At 47.2% G+C, this 18,967-nt stretch overlaps 1 protein-coding gene and 1 long non-coding RNA gene across 2 annotated transcripts; one reads left to right on the plus strand and one right to left on the minus strand.

Moving 5' to 3' along the window:
• The first annotated feature begins 6,698 nt into the window (after window positions 1-6,698).
• Window positions 6,699-18,648, plus strand: LOC144100317 (uncharacterized). The gene is made up of 5 exons (XR_013307610.1): window positions 6,699-6,924; window positions 12,478-12,567; window positions 13,321-13,497; window positions 16,481-16,590; window positions 18,444-18,648. It is a non-coding gene; the product is annotated as an uncharacterized LOC144100317 (long non-coding RNA).
• LOC144102374 (uncharacterized) lies at window positions 7,967-11,860 on the minus strand. Its single transcript, XM_077635664.1, has 3 exons — window positions 10,769-11,860; window positions 9,113-10,104; window positions 7,967-8,069 (listed from the first exon to the last, which is right to left on the minus strand). Exons 1-3 carry the CDS (start codon window positions 11,858-11,860, stop codon window positions 7,967-7,969), a joined length of 2,187 nt encoding a protein of 728 aa, XP_077491790.1.
• Window positions 18,649-18,967: the final 319 nt, after the last annotated feature.

Consider the following 18,967-nt stretch of genomic DNA (forward strand, 5'->3'; position numbering starts at 1 on the left):
TCCGGATTTGTGGTCTATACCTGCCCTAAGTATGTGCATTTCCTTACCACTTCCAGCACCTGGCTAACAATTGAAAACTGCTGTTCTCTTCTGAGACTGCTGAACTTTTGTTTTTTTCCCGAATTGTTAGATCCACAGTTTTCTCTGTCTCTCAGTCACTGATTACGCTTGGCAGTTCATCCCCTGAGTGTCTCATCAAGGCAACGTCATCAGTGAATCAGGGATTACCATGGTATTCTCGAATGGGTCTTCCTTTTGGCAAATTTTTTGCTTGCTCTATGGAAGGGTATGGTGGTTGTCCAGCTGTTATAGATATTTTCCAGTATTTTGGCATGAGGCTAATCTGCACCCTCATTCTGTTTGCCTTCCTGACTGCAGATATTTCAACTGAGTTACATGCTTTCTATGTATGATTTCTAAAGCTATCTGTGGGAGTGAGTTATATTCATTGCATTTCTGGATCAAGGCGCCATGGTGGCTGAGTGGTTATGGTGCTCGGCTGCTGGCCCGAAGGACGCAGGACCGATCCCGGCCGCGGCGGTCTAGTTTCGATGGAAACGAAATTTTAGAGGACCATGTAGTGTGCGGTCAATGCACGCTCATTATTACCAGGTGGCCAATTTCCTAAGCCCTTCACTACGGAGTCCCTCATATCCTGATTCTCTTTGGGACGTTAAACCCCCATACACCAAACCAAACCAAACCATTTTTCGATCACCTGATTGACCGTGTGAATAAAATCTATAGTCGAGCAGCCTTTACACAAGCCTGGCTGATTATTTGGTAGATTGAATTGTAAGGTTGCCCTGATTCTAATAGCAATTACCTTAGTAAATACTTTAAAGGCAACAGCCAGCAAGCTTACCGATCGGTAATTTTTAAAAATCCTTGACGTCCCCTTTCTTATGGTTAAAGATGTTAACGTGCAACCAAGCTGTTGATATGCTCGAGGTCATAAGGTTGGTTTGTTTTGTAGGGTTTGTATTGACGCTATAGTGGAGGACTCCAGATATTTCACCTTTTTGGCTCTTTAACCTGCACTGGCATCGCACGGTACAAAAGCTTCTAGCAGTTCGCCCCCATTGAAATGCAAACGCCGCTGCCGGGATCGAACCCGTGTCCTTTGGGTCAGCAGCCGAGCATCATAACTAAGCTACAGCGGCGACTCAGTATATGCAAGCACCATGCATACGCAATGGATTAGGTTACAAGGCATCGCGCATACAGGGCGGCTAGTTTCTCTAACATAATCTCAGCCCCCCCCCCCATCCCCATCCTTCAGATCTGTTACCTGACTCTCACGAGCCGCTTTCCCACTTAGCAGTTATTGTAATGCTTTCTTCGCTTCCTCTTTTGTCACTGGCTCTGTGCTACTGCCTTTGCCATTAATGTCCTGATTACATTACCTACTTGTGGCTACTTTAGCTATCCCGTTCATATTGCAAATGACATTGCCATTTTTGCCTCTTAACACATGCATATGATTTTTGACTATGCGCTGTTTCCTCTTCACCGCTTTTAGGCTACCTCCATTCTTTAGAGCATGCTAGATTGTCTCCATATCAAACATTCTTATATCGGTTACCTTCAGTTTATCGAGTAGCTGCGACAGCCATGCCAGTTCTGTTCTGTCTATTCCCACAGCGGTGGCCTAGTGGTTGAGCATCCACCTTGCATGCGGGAGGTGTGGGTTTTTATCCCCAGTGCCGCCGGGTACCCGCCGGTTATACAATGGGTAGAAGCTTTCCCTGGCCTGATGCTCGGGTCAATCAGGGTGAAATGCTTGCTAAATAGGTCTTTGACTTCACCTTGAGCCTACGAAAAATACTTGTGCCATGGCGCACTTTGGCCGCAGATGCCCTTGGGCCATAAAAATTCACTATCATCATCATCATCTGTTCTGTCTGTGCGGTTACAGGCTTTCATGCTTCGGTGCTTCTTAGTCATATCTTTCGTTTCCTGAGAGAGCTTGCCGGTATCCTGTCTTACCATCCCAGCGCATACTCCTGCTGCCCAATCCGTAACGATAGCCATGAGATCATCGTTCATTGCTGGAAAAATTAGGTCGTCCTGCTCAAAGTCGAACATCTGTTCTACAGCGAGATCCTGAATTCCTTTACTTTCCTCCTTACCGCTAACTAGTTAGCGGGCTTCCTCCTTATTAGATTCTGCAGTTTCCTTTTAAAGTCTTGGATAAACAGAGTCTATACCGTCCTATGGTCGCTACAATGCACCTTTCTAAGGACCTCCAAATCCTGCACGATGCCAAGTTGAGCGCATAGTATGAGTTTTATTTCATTTTCTAGTCTAACCATTGGGGCTCTCCTACGTCCTTTTTGTGCTCTTCTGTTTGCGGAAGAATTCATTCATAATCCGCAAATTGTTTCTCTCGGCGAACTCTACTATTACCCCTCCTGCTATTTCTAGAGCCTATGCCACCGTCGTCCGCTGCCTGCCTGGCTCCAGTCTGCTTCTCGCTTTCATAGGCACTGTAGTCACCGATCCGTACGGTGGACTTTTTTTTACTTTGCTCGTTGCCGATTCTACGTCTAAATAGAAGCGTTCGACGATCTGGTCATCATGGCTGAATGTGGGCGCGTAGGTTCGTACCACCTTCAGTTTGTACCTCTTAATAGGTCTAATAACGGCAACATGTGCGTCTACTCCATGCGTGCTTCCTCCTGAACGTAGCGCAGACTTTGTCGCAGACAGATTACCCACACTCTGATTTTCTGCAAACAGCAGAAGCGTGCGACGATGCCACTGTAACGTTGCCTGAGGAACGTCATCGTAGTGTTTCTGAATTGCATCAAAATAACTTTCACGGGAGTACATAGCAGCAACATTGGGTATCAACATCTAGCCAACGTTTCTGAGTGCATGTTTAGACAATATTTGTGAACAGAACTTGGCAACATTATACTGACAAGGCAAATAACTCACTAGTAATGTAGTATTTTCAATCCTGCTGCTTCTCATGAACCCAGAGAATGCAATCTGGAAGATATTAAAGCAACATATGAATAGGGCTCGGAAAGGCGCTTTCTTGAGAATTATCATGTGTGCAAATTTCACCGAATGCGGTTCGATAATTAATATTCGCACAAAGACGGCAGCAGGAACTAAAAGGACTTTTTAATAGAACATATTGGCAACACGAACGTGCTCGCTTGTATTTCTAAATTTTGCCGTAACAAATTCAAAAGTTCATGAAACAACTTCGCTGGACTGAAGAGAGTTACCTGCTCTAAAACAAAAGCCTTATGTGAGGCATATATAAGCTTTCTGAAAATTACTATGGTGTATGTGCACAGTGCAAAATTTCTATGTAGTTCTGTTTTTGTGGTATAGTGTTTCGAGCATGATTGATTTTTGACTTGATTTCCGCAGAAATCCTTACTGTGTTAATTACATTCATTAATGCACTGTCAAAAAATCCGCACCATGCTATGAGTTGCTTTGAGTTACTTTGCTCTGCACCCTTGTAGAGTGTCTATATTTTTTTTTCACATAGGATGTCCATGTGTTTTGATAAACTGCTGACACATATTAAGCAGCAACATTAGTTCGTGCACTTCCTGTCAATGCAACGTCAGCATAATCTCATATCAGTGTTGCTCAAATCTATTACTAGTGCGTTTTCAACTTAACCTGGTCAACAAAAATAGTGACATTAGCAAAATCTAGGCAACGTTTCACTATGAAATTTGTGTCCATTCAGATAACGTTTCAGCAACATCTTGCATTTTCTGGGGGGAGGTGTGGAAGGTGAGTGGCATTGCCTTACGCTTGGTGGTCGCGTTGCTACTCGCGTTTCCGAGTTTGTCTTTGTGATGCCCCGAAATTCTTTTTAGAACATGTGCAGCCAAACTCTTAATAGCAATCATGGCGTGCGCTTTGTTGACACACTACAAAAGGACATATGACAGAGATCTACTGCCACACTCAAGAAGGAATAAGGTTCAATGAAGCTTCCCGATGTGCTCCACACTAGTTATCCGAGACAAACGCATGAGTTAAATGTGTTCGTAAATTCAGTGTATAGATAATTGAAATATAAACCACATGTTACAAGGTATCAAAATTTACACAACAAATAACTTTTCGGGAAAAGCGCCTTGTGGTGACAGCAATCGTGACATCAAAAAACTTGATGGAAACGATTTTGTGCAGCTTTCTCATTTGACACACGGCGCTTCGTAACCACAACCCAAGAGAAACCTCTGTGGAAGATATGATGACGAGCCCGCAGTAAACAGAATCCTTTTTTTTCCCGTACAAAAGTTGCAAAACCAAAAGGAAATGTTTACCCTAGTTTTACGTTCGGTACAGTTTTCCCTCATCCAGTTCAGTTCCAGGAAAAGAACTCAGCTTGACAGCTGAGCTTTAAAGACTGCGTGGAGTTTGGTTTAGTGATGCTTGCTAGAGTTTTTGTGTGGCTCTCTAGAGCCTCATAACCTCTCTTCGTAATGAGATCGGTCGTACTTAGACTGTGGATGACCAGCTCGTCCCGTGGGACATCCAGTTCAAGACCCATCTCTCTAGCAGTCAGTGGCCACGTTGCCCTTGGCCTGGCATTTTCGTGGTGCATCGTCGTGAATTCTTTGAAGGATATTTCTTCATTGGCCATCTGCTTGTACTTAGCAGCGGCTAGCACGGCCGTGCCATTGCGTACTCCTCTGGACTCTCAGCAGCGCCTGTGGTCATCCCGACCCCATGGTCATCTTACTCCTCTCGGGCGCTGTGTTGCTTGTGGACATGGTCAGACACGGCGATGAGGGATATACGTTGCCTTTACCGTAGAGTCCTTAGCGCAATCCAGTGGGTGAAGCCTCCGCGTTGGCTCCCGGCATCTGAACTAACGTAGGTATTTTATCTAAGTATTGGGGACACGAATGCCTTTTTTGTTTACGCGCCACTTTAAAATTCAGGTTCACCAAGATGCGGAATTGCGTCCACAGAGCCACTGTGCCGGTGCAGCTGTGCGTGAGCAGTTGGCGCCTCTGGGGGGCAACGCTGCGGCTTGAGGCTTGTTACGCTTCATACAACGCAGGATCATTGCACTGGTTAGCTAATTAGACTCCTCGTAAGTTGTTCGCTCCAAGATTGTAACAGCCCTCTCCAGCACTGAAGCATTCGCCACATCCGCCGTGTTTTGTGGTTGAGGCGGGATAACCTTGTGCTGGCTCTCTGTAGCCGCCGTGATTGATACGGTCTTAGTTACTTAGTGTAAGTGCTTAGCCTGTGTAGTAGTAATCTAAACTTAATTGCACAAATTAGCAGTCAGGAGTCTTTAACACAAGGTGCAGTGGGCGTTGGCCATTCGCTGCGCCCTTTCCACCAACCTCAGTGGACCTTAGGGTCGAGGCTGGTGTTCCTTGTACCCCACTCCTCTTCGGAAAGCTATTGCGCAGGTGGTGTCCCGGTGCCGTCGAACTCCCACATCATCTGGCGCTGACTGACGAGCTTTTGTAGCGATAGCTACATTACGGTAGCATTTTGAGCCTTCAGAGTGGTGGCGCTGCCACCCTGTGACAAGTTGGTCACGTGGTGCAGAGCAGCTGCCGGCGGCGTCGTGGCTGATAATGTGGTTCGTGACGTGGTTGGTCACGTGACCAAGTACCACTCTGTCAGCTGTAGTTATCGCGTCGCTCCAGGTTTAATCAAAGCTAAGCCACTGTCAATTTTTTTGTTGGGCACTTCACAGTGCTTTCAGATGAATTCCAAGCTCATGGGGTACATCCTGTTGTGAGCCTATGTCTCGCACAAGTGTCATTACATTAACCAGTTAGATGTTTCCTGTTGTAGCGTTGATTCCTGCTTTTGATACATATCTTACTGCAGATTCTTACACCTTGCTGAAGCTTACACAGAAATACTACTCTTTTTAAAAAGACATTTTGCGCTTAACAGACGAGGACAGAGGGGGAACATACACGACACACAAGATCACGAACCAAAAACCTCGCCAAAAAGTGCTACTCAACCATACTTTAATTTTTCAATGTTAACTGGTCAACTTTTGCCTATTTTTACAGACAACCATCATGGAAGTGACTGTGTGTCGTGTAAAATCAATGTGTCTTCATCAACGATAATAATCCCCACGTAAACACGGCTCTGGAAGCTCCTGCTACCCGAGGGTTTTCTTTTTCATCTCAAAATGCAATGCTGATCAATATTAGTGAGAACGAAACTAACTAGCATTCACAAGTCATGTCATCATAAGTACCAACCGTAAGGTGAGATAAACGAACCTCTCTGGACATACTGCGACCATCACGCTTTAGAAGCGTGCGTTCCTTTAGCTCGCCCTTTGTTTCATGCTGAACACAGTTGATGCTGAGCCTTCACCTAGATATAGAAGGACGTAATGATCAACCTCCCGACTATGCATAGTGGCTCTACAACGTGCGCTTTGCATGTATTAATTCATCAAAATTATTATTAAGCAGGCTGGCTGTATTTATGGTGTTTTGGCTTAACCAGTATGACCAGGTTCAAGGAGAGGGAAGAGGAGGTGGACGGGTGATATCGCCTAAAGCTGTCCTTGACCTTCGAAACGTTGGGGAATTCCAGGAGTACGCCACAGAAGAGCATCTGTCTTTGTGACCGGTGCTGTCTTGAAAATATCCTGGTATTGTAATCTGCTAGTTGTAAAACCATGGAGGAACAAGTAGGCTTCGTCACATGTTTGATTCTATTACCGTCCTAACATTTCTTTTCAAACGAGGTCAGTCAAACTAGCGAAAAGAAGTGACGCAAAGAATTGTTCAAGAAAAGCAAACATGACAGAATGCATTACGCCATTTCAATAACGAACTTTATTTTGTCATCTCCATCACCACTAATCTTCATGTCATTGATCACTGCAGCTTGACGCTACTGTCTCCTGTCAGGCTCACTATTTGTCGGGCCGAAAAGGTATGTACATGATTCTTTGAAATCACCCCATTTGGGCTTGGCTTACTGGAATGCATAGATTAAATCCTGTTTCAGAATAGTAACCAGTATATTGCTGGTCTCGAAGCAATGTGTGGTTGCAACCTAATGATGCTCTGTGGTGAAAACTATGCTGTCATAGATGTGTTTTGGCATTCGTGTGTATATTTAAGGTGCTCTAAACAGCTTTCTGGAAATTTTCTTTTGCTTTTATTTTGTTTTGTGGCCGTTGCTGCGAATTATCGTTTCAGTCGCAGACAACATAGCAGAAAATTAAGTCTATGGAAAAAAAATATACGTGAACTGTCTTTTGCAAGACTCAAACTCTTCATTGACCAGTGGCCAATGAAAATTCTGTAATTGATAAAGACGCTCAACGTCATCTTTATTGCTCCGTTAAGGCACGACTAAAATAATAAGATAAAACCACGACCTATTTTCGGGTCGGAGAACATATCGCAAGCTCTTGTGCTGCCGCAGGGGTGATGCGTCCGATTGTTTGCTCCCGTTGAACATAGTCCGCCTTGCAACTGGCGCATTTTCGAAGATAGCTCCACGTGTTACTCCGGCGTCGACAGAGCGGCATCCGCCACATGATTAATAAGTACTTTTCTTTGGGCTAGTTGCTTCTTAGCTGTAGTGACGTAATGACGGCGCGAAACGGACAATGGCGAGAGAGGTACATGAACACAAGAGGGCTGGCGCAAGCCACATGATTGGCTGAAAGGCACTCCTAATCCAACTCTCGGCAATGAGACCAATAAAAGTGTTGTGTTTTGGGATAACGTAACAGCAATCTTTATTCTCCTGGGTTACACGTTACACAGGGCCGGCGCTGGCCGTACACACACACAGCACTTGCTGGGGGCGCTCTGCGGCGGTGGCGCCGTCTCGTGCCACGCACTCATACACGCACACACAGGCGCTGGGATGGTGGCGCCATCTCTTGCCACACACTCAATACACATACACAGCACTCCTCCTTCCTTAAGGTTATCGGTAACGTAGGGGCTTGCGAACAGTTCTAGTTGAACGTCTCACAGATGGCATCGCCGCAGCCTCCCAGGTGCTTGCGGTGCTGGCTACGTCTTCCTCGGTGCTTGCAGGTGTACCCGCTGTACTTGGTGCTGGAGTGGCCAAGTGCTTTTTCACTTGGTTGTTGTGACGGCGAACTTTCCCTTGAGGGGTTGAAACCGTTACCATCGAAGTTCCGTTCGTTTCATCAACTTCGCCCAACCACCATTTAGCTCCTCTGCCGAAATTGCGAACTGCAACCTTGTCACCTTTCTTGTATTTGGGTCCCTTTTTCGTCTCTCCGCAATGCCTCTTGGATTCTGTCAGCAACTGCTCGGGTGCACTCTCATTCTCCCTTCTAGGAATGCAAAGATCCAGCTTCGCTTTCATTGGGTATGCCAACATCAGCTCAGATGGTGACGTTCCATTTGGGCGGGGTGCTCTACGGTACATAAGCAGCCATCTCGCTAGCCGGAGCTTGAGATCTCCACCCGTGGTTTTCTTGAGGCCGTCCTTTACAGTTCGAACTGCTCACTCAGCCAAACCATTTGATGCTGGATGGAAAGGAGCTGTCCGTAGGTGCTTAATGCCATTTTCCGAAAGGAATGCCTGGAAAGCTTGGCCAGTAAATGGGGTTCCATTGTCTGTTACAATGCACCTTGGCAGCCCAAACCATGCAAAAATATCCCTCAAATGCTCTACAGTGTTTTCCGCTGTTGCACTTGGCACGATGATAACTTCAAGCCACTTTGACTTGGCGTCTACAAGTACAAGGAGCATTTTACCTTCAAATGGTCCGGCATAGTCCAGGTGCACACGTTCCCAGCATGCACCCGGCTCAGGCCATGGCACTGGTTCAGACTTTGCTGGCATTGGAGAATTCTGCAGACACTGCGTACACTGTCGAGCGCACTTTTCGATTTCAGCATCCATACCAGGCCACCAAAACAAAGACCTTGCCATGCCTTTCATGACAACCACTCCCTGGTGCATTTCATGTAGGAGTTCCAAGATATGCTTCTGGGCAGGAGTAGGCACCACGATTCGGTTACCCCAGTACAAGAGATTTCTGTACGTGTTCAGTTCATCACGTCTTTGCCAGAATGGCTGTAGGGCTTTGTCCGGGGTGCTTTGTGGCCATCCGTCCTTGACCCACCGCAGCACTTGGCTTAGGGCTTGATCACAACTCGTGTAGTGCTGAAGCTGCTTCACTGACACTGTCAGTTTTTCCATGCTTGAGACTGAATTCACCAGCTCTGGTGGTTCAGGTGGATCAGCAAAGAGCACTGCCAGTGGTAGCCTGCTCATGGCATCTGCATTTCCATTGAGACGTCCAGGTCGGTGCTCAATAGTATACGTGTAGGCACCAAGTGTGAGTGCCCAACGCTGGATACGTGAAGCAGTCATGGCTGGAATTGCTTTATCTTCACGGAAGATGCCGACCAGTGGCTTGTGATCAGTGATGAGGATAAAGCTGCGACATAGCAAGTAGTCTCTGAAGCGTGTGACACCAAATATAATGGCTAGTGCCTCCTTTTCCAGATGTGAGTAGTTCCGCTCCGCAGGTGTGAGAGTTCGAGATGCGAATGCTAGTGGGAATTCAACCCCTTTATCACGATGTGAAAGCACCGCACCTACACCATACGGCGAAGCGTCACAGGCTAGCACGAGCTCCTTAGATGGGTCATAGTGTGCCAACACTTTTGCCTCCATGATGGCTTCCTTGCTTTTGACAAAAGCTTTTCGTTCTTCATCTGTCCACCTCCAGTGACTGTTCTTGTGAAGCAGTGCATACAACGGTGCTAGTAGTGTGGACAGGTTCGGCAGAAACTTTCCGTAGTATGACAGGAGTCCAATGAAGGATCTCAGCTCACCAACGTCCTTGGGCTCGGGCGCTTCAATGATGGCTTCTGTGTTTTTCTTTGATGGTTGAAGACCAGTGGCATTGATCTCGTGGCCCAAGTAAATGAGGGATGGTTTGAAAAACTCACACTTTTCCTGTTTGAGCTTCAACCCTGACTCTTTGACTCGTTGCAGAACTTTGCGCAGATTCTGAAGGTGCTCTGCGTCAGTTCTTCCTGTCACCAAAACATCGTCTAAGTAGACTGATGTGCCTGGGATGTCACGAAGGGTTTCTTCCATTCTTCTCTGGAAGAAAGCAGGTGCTGATGAAACACCAAATGCCAGACGGTTGTAAGCAAAGAGACCTTTGTGTGTGTTGATGACCAGTAGCTTACTGGTTTCTTCATCAACAGGCACCTGATTGTAAGCTTCGCGGAAATCCAACTTGGAAAACTTGACTCCGCCTTGCAAGGATGCGAATATGTCTTCAACTTTTGGCAATGGGTACTGTGTCGTTACCACTGCTGGATTCACACCGATCTTATAGTCTCCACAAATCCTGACACTTTGGCCATCTGCTTTGAGTACTGGTACAATCGGTGAAGCCCACTCAGAATGGTCCACTGGTGTGATGATGTTTTCACGTTCTAGACGCTGAAGTTCATTTTCAACCTTGGCCCGAAGTGCGTAGGGTACCGTGCGAGGTCTGAAGTATCGTGGCTGTGCATCCGGTCGAACGTTGATATGCACCTGTGGTCCTTTCAGTGTCCCGCAGCCTGGTCTGAAGATCTCTTCAAACTCCTGCAGCATTTCTTTCACTTTCCCTTCAGTGGTGCTTTCGAGCTGTGTCGCATTTACTTGGCGTGGTAGCAGGTCAAATGCTGTAAGCCAATCCCTGCCGCACAGGTTAGGGCTCTTGGCAGGCTACTACAAGCAGTGTCTGCTGACATGTAGTCTTGCCAAGACATACGTCAACCACCAGCGTTCCCTGCACCGGTATTGTTCCACGTATGCAGTTCAGCTTGATGTCTGTCCGTGAAAGCTGCGGCAAAACACCTTGGTGCTGCCGGTAAGTATCTCTTGAGATTAACGAAACGGGAGATCCTGAATCCAACTCCATTTCCAGTGGCACTCCATTGACTATGAATGTCACTGTGATTGGCTTCAGGGGTGACTGTGCACGCAAAGAATGCAGGTAGTACTCAGGTGGCTTCTCGGTCGACTGTACTGCATTCACTGCAGTTGCGCTCAACTTCTTCCCTTTCTCAGCACCAGACAAACAGTAGTTCGCCAGGTGACCTACTTTGTCGCACTTGTAACACCTTGTGTTGATGTGCTTGCATTCCGGGGGCCTGTGATCACGGGATCTGCAGCGTACACACGGCCTGGACTTCTCTTGGCGTCCGGTTTTGATTTTGCCTTTAGGCTTCGGGTCTTGCCCTTTTTGGCCACCGAGCCCTTGCAGGTGCTGCTTTTTCTTGTGCTTGACATAATTCGCTGAGCCTTCTTGAACCGGGGAAGTCGGTATGTCTGCGTGGCCCTTTCGCAGCTCGTTTGCGTTGAGTTCCGCCGCCTCTGCCGTTCTAGCAATCTCCAGCGCTTTATCTAGGGTGAGGCTCTTCTCAACTAACAACCGTTGCTGCACGGCTCTGTCACGAATTCCACACACAAGTCTGTCTCTCAGCATGCGGTTCAGCGCCGTACCGAAGTTGCAGTGTTCCGCCATTTGCCGGAGCTCGGCGACGAACACCGCGACGCTTTCATTCTCGAGCTGTACTCTGGTGTGGAAGCGATAACTTTCGGCTATTTCCGATGGAGCGGGGCTGAAGTGGCTGTTGAGAATAGCCATGAGTTCAGTAAACTTCTTTTCTTTAGGCTTTACGGGCGCTAGCAAACTACGGAGCGTCGCGTACGTGCTTGTGCCGACCGTCGACAAAAATACCCACTTTTTCTTATCGTCGTCTTCGATGCCATTTGCCTTGAAGAACGCATCCAGCCGTTCCGTGTATGACGACCACGGCTCTTTGTTGTCGTATTCTTCGACTCGACCAAACGTCGCCATGTTTGCGCGGGAACGAAGCGTGCTTCACTTCACTGGCTACTGGCGCAAGTTCACTTGCCTGCGTGCATCGCGATGCGAAGTCTTCGCTTGCGTCCGGGTCCCCGCTATCCCATCCTCGTCGCCAGTTGTTGTGTTTTGGGATAACGTAACAGCAATCTTTATTCTCCTGGGTTACACGTTACACAGGGCCGGCGCTGGCCGTACACACAGCACTTGCTGGGGGCGCTCTGCGGCGGTGGCGCCGTCTCGTGCCACGCACTCATACACGCACACACAGGCGCTGGGATGGTGGCGCCATCTCTTGCCACACACTCAATACACATACACAGCAAAAAGAAAGCGGGGGAGCTGTCACGTTTAATCCAATTGAATAGGAAAATCGGACACACACCGCGATGATTAAAAGTTTCTGCTAATGGCCGCAGTGTGTATGATGAGTTCCCACGATAAAAAGAGAGCCTCGAAATCAGCTTTAGAGCACCTTCAGGCCCTATGCGGTACATGTGATTTTCGCCAGGGGCAAGCTATCAGATTTCCTTGAGGGTGTGTTATCTTCGCAGTCTGAAGCAGGATTCTGCTGCAGGCAGGTTACATGTTTTATCTTTATTTTAACGCAGCACAAGCTTGCAGCCGGCACGGTGCATTTGTCACGTGGGTGCGACTTCCTCCTCTGGGAGTCACTGCGGGCACCAGAGGAGGTGTCAAAGGTGAGACGCAGAACCGACAGCATTGTGAGGGCACCCGATGTTCACGTTTGCAGGGGTATAAACAAAAAAAAAAACGCATGTAATAGCATTTTAAGGCGCCACCATTACGCTTTCATTGTTCTACAAACTCGTATGTTTGGCGAGCTGAAATTGGTATTATGATAAGCTTGGGCAGAAAAAGGTATTGTGAACGAAAGGCTTAATCCTACAACAAATCTTGCATTCGTTTTAGGGAGTCTACTTCAATCTTCACTTCTCAGTTTTCTGGTTTTAAAACGGGGCTGGAATCCTGCCTGCCATCGCAGTGCCGGTTAAAACCAGGCAACGTTGGGAGGTCACACTGTGCATGGTGCTGTGCCTAGAGACTGTATCCTATAAAAGGCTAAGCTGCCTAAAGGAGTAAAACCTACTGAGGCTGAGAGAAACTAATTTAATTAAATGAACGGTGCACACGGAAAGGCGACCAACGGTGTACATCCTGTGGAGTTGTGTCCGGACACTATGTACGTCTGCATATCTGCCTCGTAGCACTGAAAAATGAGTCCAAAATTGGGTTCTTATGCTGGAGCTTTTTTTTTCTTGGGGCATACTGGAAGAACATGAGCACAAAATAACGTCACTTTGCACCTCTGTGCAGAGCAAAATCATTATTGCAGCTATCCTTTCTCCATTTTTGGAGCATTGCTACCCAGTGCGAACGGATACGCTGCAGTTGTTTCGCATTTAAATCTTCGATTGCTTTATGCTTCACAGCCCCACGCAGGAGACATCAAGATGGGCACGCTGCCCGGCTTTGCACCTGCTCTACTGCTTTTGCTAAGCACTGCGGCGTCAGTCGACATCGACACCTCGGATGAAGGCTACAAGGATCTCCGAGTATCCATCGGCGACAACGTTCCTCCGGACGAGTCCATAACTGAGAGCATCAAGGTAAGCAGCTGCTCCATTTATACTGGCGCGTCGTACCTGCGCTCCCAAGCCTTGTATTTTTCCCGCGAGGTGCTTTTTTACAGCGCATTGTTTTTGCCATATGGCTGTGAAGCGATCAAAATACGTGGGAAGGGCCTCTAGAAGGTAGAACAAAATGCCGAATGCATGGTCAGAGAGGTGTCCAACGGTGGTTAACCTGTGGAAGCTCTAGCGCTCTTTCACACGACAGCGCGTACAGCTCGTTAACCCGCCGCGGGTTTGAAAACTTTTCACACAGCTTGATCCCCCCTATCCTCTCTTCCTGTCCCCTCACCTCTTTCATTTCATTTCTCCATTATGCCTGCTATCCTTTATTTGCGCTGCCCCAGCTCAGGTGCTTCAGTATCGATGGCAGATGCCTGGGCTAGCAAAAATCTTATCCTTCTTTTTTATTATTATTAAAAAAAACACTTACTACTATGCCGCAGTGGAATATTGCCACACTGCTGACATTCTGCCGGTACCATCTGGTAGCCGAACCTGTCTCCCAGCGCGGGGCCGAACGTCTTCTTTTGTCTTCAATGAGCGTGGCCGTTCGGCAAGCCTTGCCCCTGTAAACAGCTGTACTTCCCGCGTCCTGCTACGTTTTGTCAGTGGCAATATGAACATTGATCCACTTCTAGCCCAGCACCATGCAATTCGTTCTTCAAATGCGCCTTGATTGATTTAAATCTTTTAGAACGCTCAAAAAATTGCAGCCATAATCTTGGAGAACGAATTTGCGCACAAATAATTGTTTTCATGATCGGAAACTTTCTCGACAACTAAAAGATCAATGGCAGTGTCAGTTACTAAAGAATTCTTCAGCATTAGTGACATAATATGATCCAGCATCGGTCAGTGGTTCCCAGGCAAATCGTAGAAATTCGCGTAGGATGTCATTAACCAGCGTTTGTTCCCTCACTCACTGTGCCCTAGCATCACACCTATCATCTTGTCCATAGCTTGCTGCGTTGTCCTGCTGTCATTAAATCTACCACTCTGTGGCTACTTCATCTCAGACCCCCAATGCTACACAGCTTACATGCGCCGAAGCAATCATTTGATTCTTAGCATGGACAGCACAAAGGAAACGTGGCGCGCCTTCATTCTGTAAGTCCATTAATTGTCACGCACTGACCACTGTTCCAATTAAAAACCCTTCTTTACACTCATCTCTGCGGAATTCTGCTCGAGCACACTCCGGGCACAACCGACCTTAGGCTTGGCTTGCTTCTTTTTGCTCTGAGGTTTCTTCTATTCACCCGTACCCAATAATTTTGGACAAAAGCAGTTTTGAACGGTTAAGTGTTTACCAACACATTTTTTATATATATTGTAAGATACAACTACAACAATCAATATATCAGCAGATGTCCTATCGGTAGGCTTTAAATTTTGCTATTATCGTTGCTATATTCAAAAGCAGTCACCATTGGTTTTCTGTGGCAGTCTTAAGTGCTCCATGCGAGTGGTGGAAGATTTTACTGCGCATCGGAAGAATGGACCTTTACCTTCAATATTTCCATAAAGATAACTTACAATTTTTCAGTATTCGAAACTTTTGTCCTAGAATGTTGAACACGGTTGCTCGAACGAAGGACGCTCTTCTTACGAGGTACTAAGAACGCGATAGCCACACTCTTCCTCAAAAGTAAACGGTCCATTTGGTTTCATTCTTGGTCATGTTGTGTGGCTTGTTACCTATAGCCAGCATGCCGTCCCACCCGTATGAGCTATTTCCGAAGAAAGAAGGCGAGCGACGCCAAGTGGCGCTAAATTTCGGACGTGCAGCCCCACTTGGCGTCTGCGCCTAGATATGGATTTTGCTATGTCGGCGTTGGCTTAGTCTACAAGAACGTGACTAGAGTTGTGCGAAAGGCGTTAATAGCAATTGATTACTTGTAATCAATTACATTTTCCTGTGATGTAGCAGCTAATTGATTGCTCTTGAAAACAGTAACATTGTGGCTAATGCACTTACATTTTTCAGCAACTGATTCCTGGTAATTAGTTACTTGTTTTCCAAAGGAAAGATGTGATAACGATACAGCTATGAGAACCTCCACCTGAACGTAAACGCTGGGGCTAGCGGGAATATTTCTTTTGTGAACGAGCGACAGCTGACATTCTTGTCCGGACCGCGAAAACGGTTCGACCCATTATTCTAGGGTATATTTCTCGTCCCGGGATATATCATGTTGCCGCTGTGTAGGTACCCCTCCCACCGTCTGTCAGGTGAAGGCGCTACTTTCCTCCCACTGCACCCAACTTGGCGCCTTCCACACAAAGCGCGGGGCAACATTGACGCCTTGGACACTAGCATCACTAGATGACTTGGACACTAGCAACGAAGTGTTTCGCAACAATGAGCTGGTGCGGAAAGTGCTCATAAGTTACAGTACCGCGCTTACCACCAGCAGATACATTGAGACATTGTTTAGTGTAGCTACTGATATTAATTTAGCGGCATGACTTTGAAAACAATGCCTCTTGAAAATTAATAGCATGAAACAAAACATCAAGCAGGCCGCGATAATTCATTGTAGTCTGAGTAAATTTGTGTCATAGCAGTAAAAGCTGGGAGAAATATACGTAATAATAATCCATTACCTTCCTGTCATTGTTCAGTTACTTTGCTGGGCCTCTAATTGAGCACTGTAATTAATTACGTTTAAGGTAGAATAATTGTATATGTAATCGGATCAGCCGTTTCTAAACAGGCCAGCACACCTAATAACGAGCGACTCTGTTGCTTTGTCTTCAACTGACACTCCGGCGGCTGGAATGCGATGAATAAGAACACCGACCGGAAAACTTGCAAGAATTGAAATTACTCGCGTTTAATAATATTGTGCTGTATTTTCAACTAAAACGCAGGGAATTGAGCAGGAGCGGAAGCAGCGGGTTTTTGCATCGCTTAATGCGATATGCACTTGAGAGTGCGCACCTGTTGTCTTCGCAGGCAGCCATCGGCGCTTTGGATGTGCAACGTAGGCAGCGTTGGCACCCTACGTCGCCTTGTCTGACCTGAACTGCGCGAGCTGACTGGCGCCACCTCCTCGCAGCGGTGCCGTAAGTGCAAAAGGTCACATTCTTGGTTTTAGTCAAAGACGGTCCCTGAGTGCATTCTCATCCACTTCCAAACACACCACCCCCACACACGCATGCATATGACATCACCCGCTGCGCTGTACGACGAACGGTTGCGTCACAATTCTGGACACCTCAACTGCGCCTTAAGGAAAGAGATAGAGAGTCTGCGAAAGCAAAACAATCAAAGGTGCATATTTTATCGGTTCGAAACCCTGTCGCAAGCTCGTCTTCAACTTTACTGCCACATATAAGCAATATGCCGCGAGAAATCGTATGACACCATCTGGAATGCGGTACGACGAAGTGTTGCATCACAATTTTGTGCGCTGATGTAGTCGAGAAAACTGGCGCCACATTGAGGTCGGCAAGAGGAGAGTATTCGATTGTATTAAGTATTAAGTGGCGGTGGTTGGCTTCCTGTGTGCGTCATACGGCTGCTTGATGACGTACGTCACCCTATATTCTTGCCATCGTGTGGCTTTTCTGTACTAGTAACACACACACGTCGCTGGCTTTTCTTGTAATGGGACCATAATGATTTCGTATTATAAAAAGGCAAAAAAAAAATATGGGATGAATTTTGTGAACACAAGCGCTTATAAGATAAGATTGCCTGTTGGATACCCCGGAATCGAGCATACAGACTCTGGATAATTCCTGCCCCATGGGATAATCATTACAGTGGGTTTCTCGAGGAACGGCTTGATTTCAGTCTCTCATCACTGTAGTCTGGTGCACCGCAGATTCCTTTGGCTTAGCACATGCAATGGCGTGTCTTTTTATAGCTGTACTTTTTTTCTTTTTATGATGTATATATCAGTAAACCATTCCAGCGCAGTATCATGTAAATAAAAATAAACAAAATAATGCCGCTGTGTTGTTAGAAAAGTACTCGGTGAGATAATTAGAACGGCTTACGAAGATTATGCAAAATGTCCGGTCATGATGAATGCTACGTTTGGTTCGTAGTGTAGTGGTTTGTGAACGGAACAAAGATCGCTGGCGTGCAGTGGAACAAGACACTGCTGTAAGAAATTGACGAGAACGGCGTGTGAATGAACAAGAAATGAGTCGCTGTACCTTGACGTGCTGAAATACCGAATGCAGTCTCTTAGGCGAGTTACGAAAAATTGTAAAAAAGAAAAATTAGCGTTGGCTTAGCTCGGCTATGCCAGGATATACGTAGCGTGAGCTATGCCGTGCCGATGAGCAGCAATTTCGCTCTCCTTCTCCATGGCTATACCACATTGGCAAACGCGCCGCTGTATGTATACCCCCGCTGATACCTCGGCCCATGCGCACAAAATGAGAGGCTATCAAACGGCTCCGGCGCAGCGTCAGACTTGGCTACTGCGCAACGGAGGCGCGCAGCTGGGGCTGCTGGCCACGTGTCGGCGCCAGTGCGTCTGCAGCGGCTGTGACTTCACTCCTCTGGAATGCGCAGACCGGCGAGGCGCGCGCTGCGGCGGCGGCTCCGGCGCGCCAGCTGTGTGCTGTGTGACGTCACTGCCCCTGGCGCATGCGCAGCACGGCTCTCCAGGAGCCACGCGAAACTGGTCAACCTCGGGCAGTGTAGCTCACGCTACAATAAACAACTCGCAGCGGAATAGTCATATTGTACCAGGGTCCTAATCGTGGCGGCGATGTTGATTTTACTTTCTCTATCCTAACTGACATAGCATGCAAGCAAACACGCCCGAAAGTCTTATCAAAATGGTACAAAGCGCTTAGTGGAATATTCGAACGCAGAAACAAAGTAGGGTGCTTACTCAGTACATGTTGCTTTTTGCACACGTATCCTCTTCTTACTCGGTTTCCTTCGGTCCTTGCAGAGCTGCATTGCCACCTTGCTTGGAACCACTGGAGGCCCTCTGAGACGGGGCTCCTGGTCTCTACAGATGCTGCAGCGAGTTATACAAGGCGCAAAAGATGACGACTAAATGGACGGCGCGTATTCTCTACCATAGACACTGAATATGTGCCGATCACGTCGACATTGGCTACCTTCCCTTCACCACGACAGTCCGTGGGACTTCTTACGAACACAGGTGCCAGGCACAGTGTTGCTAATGCCCAAGACACTCCCACTGTGCTGAAACACCGATCTTTTTCTGCAAAATAAAGGAGCGATGTCCACGTCTGTAGTAAGTGCGCATGAATATCTCTAGTGTGCTTGCGATCGGTATGAGAAACACTGGTGAAGGAATAACTCTGCCTTGATCGTAAACCCTGGTGGTATAACTAAGATGACCCGGTGAAAAATTCTGCGGATTAATAAGATGTGCCAGTAACATTACGTGTTTGTGGGCTTCACTCGTTTTCACTACGGCCGCCGCGGTGGCTCAGTGTCAGTGGC

This window comes from Amblyomma americanum, chromosome 8 (genome assembly GCF_052857255.1).
Source record: "Amblyomma americanum isolate KBUSLIRL-KWMA chromosome 8, ASM5285725v1, whole genome shotgun sequence".
Classification (NCBI taxonomy): Eukaryota; Metazoa; Arthropoda; class Arachnida; order Ixodida; family Ixodidae; genus Amblyomma; species Amblyomma americanum.